Genomic DNA, 19,299 nt, shown 5'->3' on the forward strand with positions numbered 1-19,299 from the left:
AAATCAAGTTGAGAGTTCTCTAAACTATAGTAAATAATTTTTATGGTTGAAATAAATCAAGAATTCTCTGGATTAACAGTTAAATATGACTCTTTACCAATAGTAATTCTGCAAATATATAAACAAATGGTTTCTCCTAATTTCTTATATAAGCTGGTTTTGTAATTTTAAAAAGCATATTTTGGTAACTTTTATGTGTCATAACGAGTTAGTATCTTCTATAGTTCCATCCATAAAGCTATAAAAATTTAGATGCCGACCTGAATGGCGTTCCGAAGCTACAAGTTTTTCATGCTTGCGAAGTGTGGGATAATGGACCTTAAATTTAGGCAAGTGGGCATTCATTCAGGAGAGTTAAGTGAGTCATTAAGGATCCAAAACATTATCAAATCCAATAAACTTGCACAAGGTTGAAAGAATACCCCATAAAGATCACCAAGGTCCAAGTCACAATCTACAAAGAACCGAGAAAGTATAATTGCTGAGGATGTACTAAAAAGAAATTACCATTGTGTTGAATCCTGAGAGGGTAAGCTGTTTGCTGGAATATTACATTTACTCAAACAGGTAGCCGACAAAACACAGAATAGAAAAAGCAGGTCATATAAGATTGGAAGAAGTTACGGCAAACTCATCTCAAGTATCTGAGGCAATTCTACTTCTTGGGATTTTAACCATTTGTACAAAAAGTTTCAAGCTCCTGATGCAAGGCAATCAAAGGTCCAGGAGGGTATGAGTTACAGAAATCCATCTTTATCTTAGGTGGTATGTTTCTTCTCCTGATGTCGATTGCAGGAGCCCATTCAAACATCACTCATTCACTATGATCTTGCACAAATCATGCCAAGTACTTGAACAAGTTCGGATTATCTTTGTCCCTCTCTAGGTAATCTCTAGTTATCAAATCTTCAATTCTCTTCTTGATAGCTTTGACATCAGGCTATGGAGTATTCCAAACAAACTAATCAGCTCAGTTAAACTTGAACAACGAAATTAAAATTTAGAAGTTCATCCCCGAGAATACCTTGAACATACGTCCCAACTGCTCAACACACTCCATGACCAGTTGCTGGTAGCCCAATACTTTACGACTCTTCATAATACGCACAATTGAAGCATCTATAGCGTACCGCCTATCTTTGTCAACATCTTCAATTACCTTTTTCTTCTCATCAACAGGAGGGAGAGGTATCTGCATTCCCATTACAGCAATATCCTCACGGGGTCAGTAATGTAGTGCAAAAATTCATAACAGAAGGTTAACCTAACTCGTCCTTAATTGTACCTTGATCCTCCTCATTTTGTCAGTGAACTTAAAATTGAACTCAAAGACATCAGTCGGAGAAATTGTTTTGGTGCTTGGCTCCTTGTTGAGAATCTTGTACTTCGCACATGAAAGGGAATGAAGAAGCCGAACAACATCATCATCTGATAGGTTTAGTTGCGTCATGATTTCCTGATAACTCAATCTATCCGATGCATTAAAGAGCAGCAGAGCAGAAGCCTATGAAAAGGAAGAAGTCTCAGTCTCATTTTCTCATTGATAACATAATAATAATGTTTCACATTAAGTAAGCCTATCTGATGGAAAAGAGTAAGCCAACCTGGTCAACTAACCTGATAAGTAGTGACAACGAGCTCAATAGTCTTTGGCTCAAATTTTCCATTTATATTGCAAGTTCCCAAAGAGTATATCCACGTAAGTTTCCTGTGCTTCGTTTTTGTTTGATAAAACTCCTTGAATACTTCAACGCACCTAACCTGATAATGCACAGCATAAAATGAGTCAATGACAGGATGTTTGACAAGAAAATGATTCAAGTAAAAAGCATGCATCATTCTTCGCCCAAAGAGAAGAATTTCAGCAAGAGGAAGAAGGGCCAAAACCAAGACAATTCAACTGCATAATGACAATTAACAGATTGATATGATATACCATTTCTGCTGGGAGGTTGAGATCAAAAGACTTGTAGCTAGGCCAGAAGCCAGTAGTCAAGACAGTCACCGTCAAGTCAATTCCTGGATTTGCTGCTGGATTGTTGCTCAAATACTCCTCAAAGCTGGCTTGATTTTCCCTTGCCAATGTCAAATCTGTCACCTATAGGAAGAGAAGAATGTCACAAGAGAACATAGCCTCAAATACAGCATAATTGAATTTGACCTTCTCCATAAAAAGAAGAAAAAAGCAGCATAACATTTTTTTTTGAGTAAGGGTAACTTTGTATTAACAGAAACTCATCATCCAAGAGATAGATCTTACAACTCCCAATCAAATGGAATTTCCTCCTAGCGGACTGCCCAAAAGCAAAGAAAAACTTTATAAGTTACCTATGAAATCTACTAGATCTATGGTATCTCAACCCCCCCCCCCCCAATTTCCTGTTTACACCAAAAAAGAAAAAAAATAAGCTAAGGCAAGGCAATGGATTTTAATCTTCTGGATGTTGCAACTCTTGCCTTCAAAGCACCTGGAATTTCTTTCTTTCAACAGAAGATTGGTGGGTGAAAAAATACAGCATAACTGATCTGGATAGCTTACCATTCCCTCCATCTTTGATGTGAACTGGCCCCCACACTGCTGCTTCAACTTTGTAAGGATACTTCTCTCGTGTTCATCATTGGCACTCTTATCAAATAACAACCGCCGGGCTAGCTTTTTCCTGGAAAAGAAAACAAGAAACCATAAACTTGTAACAGAGAAGCTACTATCCAAGTAGTGGTTGAGATACGCAGTAGCAGTAACTCTACCTATAGAATTCTGCAAACAAGTCCTTGTCACTAATATATGCTAGCAGCTTTACAACCTGCAAGTGAGATCTATTATCAATTTTTTCCAGATCCAATAGTACCAAGAAAAAGCAGATGTTCTAGAGGAAACGAAGGGACCTATAGAGCAAGAGCTCACCTTCTCCAGCGTCTCTTCAATGGCTTCATCACTCAATTTCTCACTCCCGCCTTTCTTGAGAATATTGTCGCAGAATGTGGCAAGAAGTTCAGCACTTGAGCTACCAGCAACACCCTTGTTGCAGAAAAGTTCGAAAGCTTCTTTAAGCGCCTAGAAATTGACAAAGGGGACAGATATTAGCTATTTAACCTTAATGCACATAGCAGAACAATTAAATTAGACAACTGCCATGTGCTCTAATACATACCTTGTGAAAAAGTGTGTGGTTTTGGAAACAGTTATTCACATATGCCATATACTTATCATGAAGCTCAATCACTTTCCGAACAAAAATCTGAAAAATTCTGAAGTAAATTAACCGCCAAAAATATATTCAAGGATCAGATAACAGATTTACTAAGGGATCACCTGTTCCTGCAAACCAACCACATCTCTTTTCTCTGCCTGTTAAAGAACACTAGGTGATCAGAAAGAATGCATGACATTGAGTAATTTCTATTGAATGAAATCACAACAAATACCAGTCTCATATTTTATACAATCGTCCCTAAAAAGGCGAAAATGAATTAATCCCGACATTGTTCTAACCAGCAGAAGGGTTAAAGTTAAAATACAAAGAGGAAATGTAACAAAAATCATTTGTTGGTTCCCTAGGCAACTGCTTATGCTCTTTCTTTTAGGATAACTACAGAATTTGGTGGGGTTTCTGTTTCAAAGAAACTTTTACCATCACTTTGAAGTAACATTCCTAACCACCAAATTATTAATGATCATGTACAGAAGGTCAAATAAAGTAAATGAAACAAAACAATCACTGAGATGAAGTCAATCTTTGTGACTTCATGCTTTTGATAGAAAAGAGAAGATATGATGTTAACAAGAAATCTCTGAACAAACCTCATCAAAAGTGCAAATTGGAAAAATAAAACAAGCAGATAGCAAAGATGCTACCAATTGTGGTGGAGTGGTAAGTACTCCTTCATCCCCAACCAGGTCTTGGGTTTGAGTACTCTTGGGTACGGAGTATCCTTTGCTAGGGAGCGCTTTACACCCAATATGGGGCTCCCTGACGCGAATCCGGATTTAGTCGGGCTCCAGTGCAGGAACCGACACCGGGTGGGAAACCAAAAAGGAAAAAGTAAAAAGAATAGCAAGATGCTCTAATCAGCAACAAAATAGCTAGTCTCACAAATTGACAACTCAGGATGTGATACACTATATTATAGCGGTCATCTCCCCCTTTCAAGGGATTGCTTTTTCTGATAAAAGTCACTCAACTTGTTGTCACTTGCTTTTTTACTGAGTTTAGAATCACTTTTTACTTGATATATTGTGAAGCAGCAGGATTTTCCTTTCACTAATATTTATACTGAGAAGGAACAACCTTCCCAATCCCCTTTCTTCCAATTCATAATTGATAAATGTGTAAAATATGAAATTAAGGTTATCAGACCCTTGAATACAAGTAACCTGACATATTAAAATAGCAGAAAGAAACTTCTGGTTTGACTTGTTCCATGTCAGTAAGTGTATAAACACCAAATAAAGAAGAACCAAAAATTCTCAAAATCAAAGAGTTCGAAAAAAGGATAGATTGTACAAACCTTTTTGTTGCTAGCAGCATCTTCAGCCTGTTTGACCAAAGCTGTACCTTCAGCAGTAACATGCTGCATTCAGGGGGGAAAAAAGGATATATGTAAGTAACTTATAAGCATACAATCAATGCGAGGTCATGAGATCACAAACCTGCTTAAATATATTAGCCACAGGGTCTAAGCCTCGAGGAATCTTAGAAAAGAGCCTATACATCCTTGATAAATCTTCAACCTGATAAAATCATGATTGGGTCAGTGACTGAAAAAAATTTCAAAATCATGGACATTAAGACGCTGCTAACTACCTTATCATCTCTTAGTAACGCATGGCACCCAGAGTGCTCCTTCTCAAGAAGTTGAGTGGCATACACAGACAACAACTCATGTTGCACTTTCTGTAGAAATGTGAGACTAGTAAAGTTGCAACTAATTTGAAGTTGATAGGCAAGATCCAGAAAAAAAAAATATCTGAACAACAAAAGCTGAAATTGTCAATACAGGATGAAGTTACATCCTCCATCTTGAAGGCTAGAGTTCCAGTAAAGCAAAAAGATTAAGAGCTGGAATGAACCTCAAGCAACTTTGTCTCACTGCTTAAATGAAGATAGTGAGAGACCCTATCTTTCTCCCGTTTCAAGCACTCCTCGGCCTAAAGGAACGTTGACATGATTATGTAGGTTAACATATGGGCGTTAACAAGAAAAAGGACAAACAGAAGAAGCAACAGAGCAAGAGTGACAGAACAAGGGGTTGCATATGCGGTATACTAACTTTCAGCATATAATCTGGACATGAATCTTCAAGTATCCAGTTAGAAGCTTTGCGAGAATAATAAGCTGCGGTGTCCTTGAGCATTGCAGCTTCAAAATCATTCTCATAATAATCCATCGACCCCATTCCAATTTCAACAAATATATCTAGCACATTCTTCAGTAGAGCTCTGTCAATTTGCTCTCCCTCACGCTCTTGATCAATCTGGTTAGAGGAATGTTATACTCAATAATTAAAAGGAAAAAGGAAATGGTAATGAGAACTCAAAACAAGACCAAAGGGATACCAGAGATATAACAGCATCCCTGACTTTTCCATTCAACTCTTGGTAGACCTGAAATAGAAAACAGTTGCCAGTAAGATACTCCCTCGGTCTCAATCTATGTCCCCATTTATGTGATCCTCTTTCTTTTTTAGTCAGTCCCAAAAAAAATGGCATCTTTCTATATTTAGTAACAATTAACTTCAAACATCCTATTTTGCCTTTGATGAAATGATTTATAGCCACCAAATTTCTAGGGCTTATCTTATACCACAAGTTTTAAGTCTTTCTTTTTCTATTAAACTCCGTGCCCAGTCAAACAACCTTCACATAAATTGGAAAGGAGGGACTAAATGATAACATCTTTTCGTAAAAGAACATGGCAGCAGTTGAGTATTGTTAGAATATGAATAGGAATAACATATTGAATTCTACTTGGAAAGGGATTGTAATCTAGTGTCCTATTAGGAATAGGATTGGAATGTAGTATCTATAAATAGGGTCTCAATGTAACAATTTAGAGACAACAATTCAATAATATTTTTCTCCATTATTTCTCACATGGTATCAGAGAAGGTTAGAAATATCAGAAAAGATAACTAGGTCACCGTGCGTCAATTCCGGGGACTGATTTGAGTCAATTTTTATTTTGTGGGTTGTGTGAAAAATACAACACCACCAAAAGGATCGGAAAGATCAGGCGACAAAAACCCAACGAAAACCGCGGAAAAATTACCCTCCACGCGCCGCCACGCGCCAGCCGGAATCCAGAAATTCCGGCAAGATCTGCGTCACGCGCCGGCGCGTGAGCCCATCTCCGGTCGATTTTTGAGTTGTTTCATTTTCTGTTAGGGTCGCCGGTCTATTCTGACTCCAACCACTTGCTCATTTCCAGATTCCGAAAATTATTTTGAGATTCCGACCGCCGGAACCCTAATTCCGGCGACATCAGTTTTTTTTGGGGGGATTTTTTTTTGTTCAGAAATTCAAATATGGTTCTTGGGATTTTCAAGTCAAATTCTCAAGATATCTTTTGGGCATGATATTTTTTTTTTTTTGGCTCCAAAAATATTGAAATTGAAAGTTCAAGTCTATGATTAAATCTGAGCCCTTAATGAGAAGATCAGATAAATCAAACGTCCCAGTCCATGAAGAATCGACGAGGGAAAGGTCGATTTGGAAGATCTCGTGCTAAGTGTAGTTATTGTAAAAGGCTTGGACATACTCGTGGTGTATGTTATTCTACACCTAAGTGTAGTTATTGTAATAGGCTTGGACATACTCATGGAATATGCTATTCTTTGCATGGTCGACCAACTAAAAATGCTCATATTGCTCAGTCTAACACCACAGGTGATCAACGGGTGTATTTATCTGATAAGGAATATAATGAGTATCTTCAGTATCAAGCAAGTAAGCATATATTTCTACCAATAGCCCCAACTGCACAATCTCCTACCTTTGGATCATGGGTTGTGGACTCAAGTGCTTCTGATCATATTTCTGGTGATAAATCACTTTTGTCTGATATTGTTTATTCACAATCTCTTCCAGCTATTACTTTAGCTAATGGAATTCGAACAGAGCCAAAAGGAGTTGGACAAGACAAACCCCTATCTTCTGTCACTCTAGACTCTGTTCTTTATGTCCCTGGTTGTCCTTTTAATCTTGCATCTGTTAGTCATTTGACACGTGCCCTTGATTGTAGTATTAACTTTTTTTTATGATTCTTTTTTAATGCACGACCGCAAAACGGGACAGACAATTGGCATAGGACATGAATCACAAGGCCTTTACCATCTTACCGCTTTAAATTCCTTCACAGCATGCTCCGCTACAGATCCTCCCAATCTTATTCATAAACGTTTGGGACATCCTAGTCTATCCAAGCAACAAAAGATGGTGCCTAGTTTGTCTAGTCTATCCACATTAGATTGTGAGTCGTGTCGACTTGGGAAACACACCCGTGCTACATTTTCATGTAGTATTGAGAGTCGCTCAGAGTCTATTTTCTCATTAGTTCATTCCGATATTTGGGATCCTAGTAGAGTCAGTTCACCGTTAGGATTTCGTTACTTTGTTACTTTCATCGATGATTTTTCAAGATGTACTTGGGTTTACTTAATGAAAGATCGTTCCAAGTTATTCTCTATATTCAAAAGTTTTTGTGCTGAAATACAAAATCAATTTGGTGTTCCTATTCGTGCTTTTCGTAGTGATAATGCCTTAGAATACTTATCCTCCCAGTTTCAGGAGTTTATGACTTATCAAGGAATTATTCACCAAACATCATGTCCATACACCCCTCCGCAGAACGGTATAGCAGAAAGAAAAAATAGGCATCTTATGAGACTGCTCGCACTCTTCTCATTAAATCCCATGTTCCACTCATTTTTGGGGCGATGCGGTCCTCACATCCTGCCATCTCATTAACAGAATTCCATCATCTTCGATCCAGAATAAGGTTCCCCATTCCATACTATTTCCTCAGTCACATCTCTACTCTATCCCCCCTCGTGTTTTTGGGAGCACATGTTTTGTTCATAACTTAGCCCCAGGAAAAGATAAATTAGCCCCTCATGCTCTCAAATGTGTCTTCCTTGGTTACTCTTGAGATTAAAAAGGGTATCGATGCTATTCACCTGATCTGGGTCGCTATCTTATGTCCGCTGATGTCATATTGTTTGAATCTCAACCTTACTATACATCTTCTGATCATCTTAATATCTCTAACCCATACCTCCAATCTTACCCACACCAATCTTGGAGGAATCTACAATTACTTCTCCATCTCCAGCCATAGTGCCACCACTATTGACTTATCACCGATGCCCACGTCCAGCATCAGTCCTAGATGATTCATGTCCTGTGCCTGACGCTTCCCCTACTGCGGACATGCCTCTTCCTAGTCAATCAGTTGCACTTCAAAAAGGTATAAGATCCACTCGTAATGCTAACCCACATTATACTTTCTTGAGTTATCATTGTTTGTCATCACCCCATTATGCTTTTGTATCATCTTTGTTCTCTATTTCCATTCCTAAGACTACAGGTGAAGCACTTTCCCATTCAGGATGGAAACAGGCTATGATTGATGAGATATGATTGATGAGATGTCTGCTTTACATACGAGTGGTACTTGAGAGCTTGTTTCCCTTCCTGCAGGTAAATCTACTGTTGGTTGTCGTTGGATTTATACAGTCAAAGTTGGTTCAGATGGTCAGGTTGATCGGCTGAAGGCTTGCCTTGTTGCCAAAGGATATACCCAGATATTTGGACTTGATTATAGTGACACTTTCTCTCCCGTGGCTAAAATAGCATCAGTCTGTCTTTTTCTCTCTATGGCTATCGTTCATCATTGGCCTCTTTATCAGTTGGACATTAAGAATGCTTTTCTGTATGGTGATCTTGAGGAAGAAGTTTATATGGAGCAACCACCTGGTTTTGTTGCTCAGGGGGAGTCTGGTAGCCTTGTATGTCGATTGCGCAAGTTACTTTATGGTTTGAAATAATCCCCTCGAGCCTGGTTCGGAAAGTTTAGCACAGTTATTCAGGAGTTTGGCATGATTCGTAGTGGAGCTGATCATCCAGTGTTTTATCGCCATTCTGAACCAAATCTGTGTATTTATTTAGTGATTTATGTTGACGATATTGTTATTACTGGCAATGATCAAGATGGTATCACTAACTTGAAGCAACATCTCTTTCAGCATTTTCAGACTAAAGACCTTGGCAGATTGAAATACTTTCTAAGAATTGAGGTTGCTCAGTCCAACTCAGGTATTGTTATTTCTCAACGCAAGTATGCTTTAGACATTCTTGAGGAGACAGGAATGATAGGATGTCGACCCATTGACACTCCTATGGATCCAAATGCTAAACTTCTGCCACGCAGGGGGAGCCACTTAGTGATCTTGGCAGGTATAGGCGGTTGGTTGTAAAATTGAATTATCTCACAGCGACTAGACCTGACATTTCTTTTCCTATGAGTGTTGTAAGTCAGTTTATGACTTCCCCCGTGATAGTCATCGGGATGCAATTGTTCAAATTTTTCGATATATAAAGTCATCTCCAGGTAAAGGACTACTCTTCGAGGATCGAGGCCATGAGCATATCATTGGATATACAGATGTTGATTGGGAAGGATCACCCTCTGATAGACGTTCTACATCTGGATATTGTGTTTTAGTAGGAGGTAATTTGGTATCCTGGAAAAGTAAGAAACAGAGTGTGGTTGCTCGATCTAGTGCCGAAGCAGAGTATCGAGCAATGGCTGCAGCAACTTGCGAACTAGTTTGGATCAAGCAATTGCTGAGAGAATTAAAATTTGAAGAAAATGGACAGATGGAACTTGTATGTGATAATCAGGCAGCCCTTCATATTGCATCTAATCCAGTGTTCCATGAGAGGACCAAGCACATAGAGATTGATTGTCACTTTGTCAGAGAAAAGATACTCTAGGGAGATATTGTTACAATATTTGTGAAGTCAAGTGATCAACTTGCAGATATTTTCACCAAGGCCCTCACCAGTCCTCGTATTAATTACATTTGTGACAAGCTTAGTACATATGACTTGTATGCACTAGCTTGAGGGGGAGTGTTAGAATATGAATAGGAATAACATATTGAATTCTACTTGAAAAGAGATTTTAATCTAGTGTCCTATTAGGAAAAGGATTGGCATGTAGTGTCTATAAATAGGGTCTCAATGTAATAATTTAGAGACAACAATTCAATAATATTTTTCTCCATTATTTCTCACAAGTATCTTGTCAAAATGAAAACTAAATTCTGAAAGAGGCAAGAACCAGAAAATAGAATGAATAAAATCAATATACAAGCCATAAACTGAAGTTCGCGCAGGAATCAGCCAATCAGGTGAAGATGTTTTAATAGATGCCCACAGAAGAAAAATTATTAAAAGAGGAGGAGAACCATAAATTACCAGATCTCGGAAGCAAGTTAGTCCAACTTCATTAAGCCCCGGTAGAGATCTCCGGGCAATGAAATAGCGATCAAGATAATGGAAGAATCGCGATAACCATCTGACCATGACCTTATGGTTTGACCACCTTTTTACCAGCTCTCGCAACATGAACTCGTCATGTTTTTCTCTCAAAGAAGGCAATACCTATTTCAGAAAAAGTGAAACTGAATTGTAGTATTGAAATATAGAGAATGTCAGGAGATAATTATCTAGAGAAACAAAAAATTAGGTGAATGAACTTTAAGCCAAATTTGAGTTTTCCATCATTTTAAACTCAGCTAAATTGCATGCCTAAATAAACATACAAAAAATCCATGGAATTTAGTTGTGTTTTTGTAACTTCTCTCCACTTGCCCCATACCTTTTTCTTATTATTATATGGAATGAAGAAGCAGCATGAGAAGCTTCTAAATTCAAATCTTATACAACGTAAGTCCACTTTTAAAATCAGTTTTAACAATAGTGTGAATGAAATCTAAAAATAATACACTTCTGGGGAAAACAGTGTCTGAATTACAGTCAGATCCTAAAAGACCTGTTGATACTTGCACATGGATCCTCCTTAAATAAAAACATAGAGGGCACCAAGAAAACTACCCGTTCTAAGCCCTCTATATATACATGCCTAAAATCGAAACATAAAAGAGGCAACAAAGGGCTCACCAAACTAATGATTTTCCTTTCCTTATTAAAGAAATCATTTTATAAGTTCCAAAAATTCCAGAATGATACATAGAGAACAGACAATCCAGAATAGTACATAGATATAGCAAACATCAAAAAAAAATTGATAAAAATACTTCTTCAACTCTTATTCTTCCTGTTTTATTGTAGTACATCATTTAATTGCTACTAAAGTGAAATGAGAATGAGAACTGCAGCTACCCTTACCGTTGTTGTGATATATTCTTCAAAAGCTTCACGATATTTGTCATACAGCTGTTGAGAATAATCATGTGGGGGCTTCTGAGTACACATGTTGTAAATTGTCCTGTTAATAGACTTAAGGAAATGAAAGGTGAATCAAATCCAAGTTATACACACCTCTAACATGTGGAAGTCTAAAAGCCAAAAGGATACGTATACAGCATCATATAGTCCTCTGAGCTGAACTGAGGCTCGGGCAGCCCTTCTAGAATGTTCTTCAGCTTTGTAATGCCCCTTTGCATGAAGTCCCATCCATGTTCTAGATTGATTGTGGAACGCTGGTTCATTGTGATTTCAATATCTTCACAATTCAACAGAATGCAACCCTACTGAAATTTCAAACACCTGTGGAGTAGCATGTTCCCAAACTAAATTACATCACAAACTAAACTCAACAAAAGCTAGTAAGAATATCAAGCAATTTTTAAGCCATCAGAAAATCAAATCACAGTAAAACTTGACTTCTTGTTGAGAAGAGATGAACATATGAAAGGAAGAGTGTTCTTATTAAATCCCAAAAGGCCGATGTCGGACAGGCTACAAACATGGCTTTATTCTTGAAATATGGAGCAGAATACTTGGGTTTCAAGGATTCAAAGTGAGGGGCTATTAAGAAGTAATGAATGCTAGAATTGCACAAGTACATTGAGCCATTTCTGGGTCTCACTATAGAAAGGGTAGTATAATATGACTAAGAATCAAGAACACGAAACAGGATTTCATGTTGGAGGCTTAAAACTCGAGCAACACGAAGAGAAGAGAAGAAGATAAAGTAACACCAAGAATAGAATCCACTATAACTCGGACATCACCAGCAGAATTGCATAAAAGAAATCAATCAAAGTTCACCAACTGGAAGTAGTCCGAATTACCACAGTTATCGATGCCCTTATTTGCAAATGTAGTGCATTTTTTATTGGTTCAATATGATCTTGGTTATTCTTTACCACTCTAAATTAGATATTTAGTTGTGTGTATAAGACTTTCAGTATAATGTATTATCGAGAACAAATGAACCATATATTTGACTAAACGAGTCCAAACTCCAAAATTCTAGAAGTGTTGAGATAAGCCTAAAGTAAAAATAGTAAAGAAACAGGGAATATCACCACGTCACAACAAAAAGAAGCCTTAGAGAGAGAGAGAGAGCCCACAAAAGTACAATAAGGTGCAACAGAGACTACCTACATTGAGCCAAAAGGAAAACCCTAATTAATTACCTCATTCGTTATCGATATTTACTTGCCAAAAAATCATCTATGTTGCATGTTTCATAACTACACAACCCACAAGCAGCATTCAATTACTCATGTGAGCTTACTATTATTCATGCTTATTTCTCTGTGAAAAGGAATTCTACTCTCATTTCTATTACCAGATTATTTCAGCAATTTTCTTGCAAGCTCTTAACGTCCTTTGTGTGGAAAAACTGCTGTTATTAGACTAGTACCACACGTTAACAACATTTTGGTGGCATGAAACATGTCTGTTGGTATCATATGATATATCTCAAAGCACATTTAACATAACTGATTGATTCCTAACGATCCTGACTTGATTCCAGGAGACCCTGACTTGATAGAGAATCCCAAAATGAACCAACTTTCCAACCAAGTTGTTGCTAGGACCCAAATAAACTAACAACAACAACAACAACAACAAACCCAGTGTATTCCCACTTTGTGGGGTCTGGGGGGGGTAAGATGTACGCAGTCCATACCTCTACCTCTGATGAAGTAGAAAGGCTGTTTCCGAAAGACCCCCGGCTCAAGTTACGAGATATCAAACAAACACATAGTACAGCACAGAAGCAGATGACATAACATAGATACTGCAGCCATAAGGAATATAAAACAGAGTAAAGCAGGAATGCAGGAATATAAAGCAGAGGAAAGCACACAGATTCGTAACAAACATAGAACACGGAACACGGAACAGAACATTGAATACGGAATCATACCAGGAATACACCCCCACCAATTACCTCCCTACATTAGCGACCCGAACAGGCCCTAATCCTCTGCCGTAATTCGCGTCTTCCAGACCTTCCTATCTAGGGTCATGTCCTCGGTAAGCTGTAACTGTTCCATGTCCCGCCTAATCACCTCACCCCAGTACTTCTTCGGTCTACCCCTACCCCGTCTAAAACCATCCAACGCTAGCCTCTCACACCTACGGACCGGGGCATCCATGCCCCTCCTCTTCACGTGTCCGAACCATCTCAATCGTGCTTCCCGCATCTTACACTCCACTGAAGTCACCCCAACCTTCTCCCGGATAGTCTCATTCCGAGCTCTATCCCTTCGGGTCAGTCCACACATCCAGCGCAACATCCGCATTTCTGCCACCTTCATTCTGCCAAATAAACTAGAGTTACCAAAATTGCACACTTTTCCCTAAAAGATATGAGCCGTTGCTCTTACAATTTTGTTCGGGTTCCACCAAAAAAAAATTGTAAACATTTTCCTATAAATGCATATCCTGTCAGACTTATTCTAAAAGGGAAGTCCCTTAGTGTAAAGTTAGTTTACAAAATACCCTTTAAAAGTTCAACGACCAATTTACCCTCAACGTAAAAGTAAAATTACTCGTCAATACATTCAGATAACTCAGCCATTGCTCCATTTATTCTGAAACAGTTTGTTCTTTCATTGGGATATCTGATTACATTAAAATCACCTCCCACCACCCAATGCCCTGCATCCCCCCACTCAATATGGCTCCCCCACCCCCCACCCACAAACCCGAACTCTCTTCTTTCCACTCTTTTACATTCTACATATACTGCTGTCACAAACCAAAAGAAATCAGAATTTTCACTTGACATTTTACATGTTATGCTTTGTTGCCATGTTCTACCATTTCCCCTTTCCAAACTCTCCAGTGCCATATGATAATATTTCCCCCTCCCCCTCCTCCCCCCGGCTACCATTTGCCTCCAAATGTATCTCTCCCACCCATCTATTATCTCAGATACTATCTATGAGTCTATCTATATTTCCCCCCAACTTTGTTTCTACAGAAATAACATCTACATCCCATTGATTAATCAGATTCCTTACCACCCCACTCTTTGTTTCCTCACTAAGCCCCCTCACATTCCAAGACACAATCTTTAGCCTCATCTATGCATAATGGTTAGTTTCCTCCCACTGGTTCTAGGTTCACCATCCTTGAATTCCATATCGAAGATTAGATTCCAGAGCTGTTTTGGGATTATGTTGTTATTACTATTTGAGGATTTGCCCTTTACTGCATGTCTCTTCAAGTATCTCTTTTGATCCAGCTTCATGTACAAAGCATAGGCCCCTTTTTCACATCCCCTGAAAGCTGCTCCAAAGGCTTGCCCTAATTTGATCACATTAAGGTGTACCCAGATTGTAGCCCTCATCTCTATCATTTCTACTGTAAGATTTTCTTCTAGGGTCAAAGGTTCTGGTTCATTGTATGTGACCATCTGATTCTCGAAAGTTTCCACCTCCTCTGCTCATGCAGTAACTATCTTTGTCCCCCTTCAATAGCCATGACATCTCCTTCTTGAGTCATGTCCTCTGTCTGAGTCTCCTCTGCTCATGCAGTAACTATCTTTGTCCCCTTCAATAGCTACGACATCTCCTTCTTGAGTCAATTGGAAAGGATTTAATCACATTCTAAGTCTTTTCCCTTCCTGAACTAAAGAGTAGCATGGGTTCGGAAAACTTTTTGTTTTCTCTGTTATCATTATTCAGTAAGAAAGTCATCTGTTACTAAATCAAATGTGAATGCAATGATCTCCTCTATAAGAAAAAATTATACATTTATATCCATTATCAATTGAAGTCCGGCTTGGCCTTTCTAGGCAATTCTTTCTACTACATAAGTTCCTCTACTCTACCGCAGATCTGTTAAACATTTTTCTTTGTTTAACAAAATCATTTTTTTCCTGTCTAGGAGTATTTTTTATCCCCTTTTTTGCTGAGAAAGACCCTCACTTTCTTTATTCTTATTTTTATTTCTTTCTGTATATGTGCATAGATGGCAAAGCTTTGCATGTGCTTCTTGATGATCTTTTCTTGTGTGATTTTTCGCTTATACTTGACTTACGAATGTATGGAGTTGTCTTGTGTCTTGGACATGTGAAATTGCGGTGATTAGGTGTTGCTTTCTTCTATTTTGTGTAACTGTTTTCTTACACTGTGTTTGTATCTTATTACCCATCATTTCATAATGTACTATACTGTAAATTGTTGCCTAGAATATTTGATATATTAATAGAAGCTATGTAGAAAAAGGTTATACAGATCTAATTGACCGTGTACAATTATAAATTACCTTATTACCTGAATTAGAAAACGATAGCACTAAAGAAATGTTTATTTCTCCCCTGAAAATGAAGGGTATCTTTTCAACTTCATTTGATGGCAATCCCAGTAAAAATTTTCTTTCCAATGACAACAACTATAGATCGAATAAGATCACCTTTCATCTGCTGGAGTTGTACTTTCTCCTTTAAATTTCGTGCAACTCATCGACCACTAATTCTGATTAATTTATATTGCTTTAAAATGTTTCTACATTAGCATGGGAAACACGTGCATTACCCATGTCCAACACTAGTAAACACATAAAACTGAGAATACAAAAAGCACACATCTAACACACTGAAAACTGAAAAGTCTGCAAACACTAAAATTTCAGGCAGTTAACGAGATAAAACAAACTAATGGAATCAGTGTTCCGTATTGAATTGCTAGTTTACCCGTCAGTTGCAACAAAGGATGAACCGGAAAATCGAACTCAAACACTACCAGTAATGAACACCAAACATCCACTAAACCTAACCACAGAAGCACAAAACACTCATGCTCTGAATCATTAATCAATTGTAGAGAAACCAAAAAAAAAAATAAAAGAACCTCACAAGTGACAACAACATAAAACTAGTCCATCAATCACAGCTGCCTGTGAAGATCGCAAAATAAACCTCAACAAAAAAACACAATTTCAATAACAACTCGTAACAAAATCAATAACAGAATCAATCCGAAGCAAATGAAGAAGCAATAAAACCAAAAATATACATGTACATCGAATCGGTGTTGATAATTTAACGGGAAAATATACCTGTGATGCCACCAGAGAGAGAAGGAATACACCGGAAAAGTGATCGGAGAGTTTAGAGCCAATGAAGGCAAGAGAAGAAGCTGGGAGGAAGCATTGATGAGAGGAAGAGAATCGGGTGAGATGTGAATCTCTTTCCCCTTTTATGTGTTTTTCCTCTTTCCTCCAAAACCTCCCTCTTACTTCTAACTATTTCCATTTTTGCCGCGATAATTTGTTCTTTTTCCTTTTTCATTGCGGGTTAATGGTAAATCTACCCTTAGTATTTCTGATTTTTTGTACATTTTCATCTCAAGTGCTTGAATAAAACATAGAGGGTGCACATTACTCGCTTCCTATCTTCTTTCATTTAAAAAAAAGGATTTATTTTAATTTGATATAGAGTATAACAATAATATTAAATTTTTAAATTTTTTCATCGTAAATTAAAGATGTATCAAATATATTGAAATATATCAAAATATTTTTAAGTTGTAATTTTAAATATGTCAAGTAGAAAATTAAAATGTTACTAAAAATAAAAATAAAAAAAGATCATTCAATTTTGAAACGAACTAAAAAGAAAAGTATATCATTCTTTTTTAAATGAAAGGAATAATTCGTATGTAATTGATACCAAATATCTGTGGTTCTTACTAGATTCAGAAGAGGAAGTTACGAGAGTAAAAAGATAAAGTAAAGCTTGTTTGTGAACCTCATAAAAAAAGGATATCGTTTGCTGATGAGGATAGAAATATATTATTTAATCTTGCTCGATTGATACTAAAAAAATGTTCTTACTCGATTGATACTAAAAAAATGTACATATACTTTACTATTAACCAAAGATCACAGGAATATGAATTAGAGATAATTGAGTGGGAAAAATAAATAAGTGTACGATTGGGTACTCAACCAGATTGTTATTTTGCAATACCCTGGACCTTTTCGTCACCTGATTAAAACTCAACTTGCTATAGTTTTTCTTTTTTTTTCTTGTTAAGGTTAGAGTAACAAAATTCCAAAATTGTTTGTTTCTTTTGAGTAACTGAAATAATAGTTCAAACTAGATTATCAATTTGGCAAGTCCCTATGAATATGATATGTGGATTCGAAATTATATAAGTATTATCTATATGATTGTGTATACTTGCATGTGCGTTGACCTCAATAAATATATTTTATATTCGATAAAATTATAATCTAATTTATTTTAATAATATTTAAAACTTTAAAATCAATTAAATTTTGGTTATTTAAACTATTAAGTAGTCTTAAAATCTAGAATCTTAAATCAATTGAAATATAGATTAATTATGCACATGCAACTGAATAGCACAATTAAAATATCTTTAATGTCAATCTTTTTTTAATTATATAAATTTTATGCACTTGCAATAATAATCAATCTTCCCATTGAAATTGTAGATTGATTCAAATTTCACGCACCATTGAGCTGCACAAAACATCAGTCTCCCGTACGTTATTTTAACTTTCTTTTATCACATGAATTATCTACCGAAGATTATTATGTCTATGTCAATAAAGAATTAGTTATTTTTAATCCCAAACCACGAAGTAATCGATCGAGTAGATTTTATTGGGTAATTAGCTTTGTGTTTATTAAATAAACGTGATTTTTTTGTTTTTTCATACATAAAAATTATTCTACTTTAAGGGGTCGTTTGGTGTAAGGGATAAAATAAATAATCTCAGGATAAAATTTTAGTGTCTCTGTGGGCGATGAATTTTATTAAATTTAAACCAGTATAAAATTTAGATTATATTAAATTCAAAATATATTAGTCATAAATAAATATTGCGGATTAATATAATTAAATTAATTATTTAAGTCCAAACACTATTTTCTGGGTTTAATTTGGTATTTTATTGATTAATGGGAAATAAAACAAATACTAATAGTTTTACAATAATGGACCAACCCATCATAAGATCTACAGCCCAAATAAGATGTTGAAAATAAACAAAAAAAATGCCCATCCCGACAATGATCCAAATCTGTGACCCGACCTTCTTTGTTCATTACATATACCCATAAAACAAGGGTTTTTGTTTCCTAACATCAGTTCGACACTTCTACCACAACCTGAAGAAATGTTGTTTCCTCTTGAAATTGTTGTGGATCATTAACTATGTTCCATGGATTTTTGGTGAAATAGCTCGCATTTCAGCTATCAGAAGAAGATACCTCATGCTCTTCTCACTATATTTTCCAACTAAATCCAATTCATTATTCAAATTCTGATGATTTCCAGCTATGCTCTCCGGCTGTTGGGAATATCAAGTGTTTTTGTGCTTCATTGATGGGTTTGGATTTAAATAAGGTCCAATATTTATTGAGCTATTCCATTAATTTGGGCTACAAATGATGAGCCATTTTGCAAAGCCCAAAATGTTATCTTATTCTAGAGCCCAAAATGAACGTCATGTGTCAAATGACATGGCATGCCAAGTCAAGTGAAGGAGCCAATAGGATCATGCTACATGTCAAAATGATGCAGCAGGCCTAGTGAAATCAAAAGCTCATAAAAAGCGTCAAGTCACTTGAATTTGATTGGTCAAGAGAAGTTCATCTTCATCATGACTCTTCCCTTTTCCACAACTATAAATAGGAGTCTCATAATTCAAAAAAAAAAAAACAAGAACTCTAACAAGAAGCAAGAGAAAGCTCGTGGATCAAATGCTACAATTTCTCTACAAAGCTCAAGCATTAAAATCCAATTCATCAAGATTTAAGATCAAGACCACAA

The 19,299-nt window shown here is 36.8% G+C and overlaps 2 protein-coding genes across 2 annotated transcripts; one reads left to right on the forward strand and one right to left on the reverse strand.

Moving 5' to 3' along the window:
* Nucleotides 1-490: 490 nt before the first annotated feature.
* LOC107842772 (cullin-1) lies at nt 491-16,741 on the reverse strand. Its single transcript, XM_016686798.2, has 20 exons — nt 16,553-16,741; nt 11,603-11,794; nt 11,414-11,513; nt 10,481-10,666; nt 5,558-5,605; nt 5,272-5,475; nt 5,072-5,149; nt 4,806-4,895; nt 4,652-4,732; nt 4,510-4,572; nt 3,314-3,349; nt 3,153-3,239; nt 2,906-3,055; nt 2,749-2,804; nt 2,540-2,660; nt 1,937-2,098; nt 1,618-1,761; nt 1,286-1,504; nt 1,025-1,192; nt 491-940 (listed from the first exon to the last, which is right to left on the reverse strand). Exons 2-20 carry the CDS (start codon nt 11,734-11,736, stop codon nt 839-841), a joined length of 2,229 nt encoding a protein of 742 aa, XP_016542284.1. The 5' UTR covers nt 11,737-11,794; nt 16,553-16,741; the 3' UTR covers nt 491-838.
* Nucleotides 6,583-7,409, forward strand: LOC124896650. The gene has a single exon (XM_047408275.1). It carries the CDS (start codon nt 6,682-6,684, stop codon nt 7,258-7,260), a length of 579 nt encoding a protein of 192 aa, XP_047264231.1. The 5' UTR covers nt 6,583-6,681; the 3' UTR covers nt 7,261-7,409.
* Nucleotides 16,742-19,299: the final 2,558 nt, after the last annotated feature.

The sequence above is a fragment of the Capsicum annuum genome, chromosome 1 (assembly GCF_002878395.1).
Source record: "Capsicum annuum cultivar UCD-10X-F1 chromosome 1, UCD10Xv1.1, whole genome shotgun sequence".
Lineage (NCBI taxonomy): Eukaryota > Viridiplantae > Streptophyta > Magnoliopsida > Solanales > Solanaceae > Capsicum > Capsicum annuum.

Coding starts and splice junctions, on each gene's coding strand:
- LOC107842772 (XM_016686798.2), bottom strand. CDS start 11,736: ATGAACCAGCGTTCCACAATCAATCTAGAACATGGATGGGACTTCATG. Junction 4,896..5,071: donor GTGAGACAAAGTTGCTTGAG/GTTCATTCCAGC, acceptor ACATTTCTACAG/AAAGTGCAACATGAGTTGTT. Junction 3,056..3,152: donor ACCACACACTTTTTCACAAG/GTATGTATTAGA, acceptor GTCAATTTCTAG/GCGCTTAAAGAAGCTTTCGA.
- LOC124896650 (XM_047408275.1), top strand. CDS start 6,682: ATGAAGAATCGACGAGGGAAAGGTCGATTTGGAAGATCTCGTGCTAAG.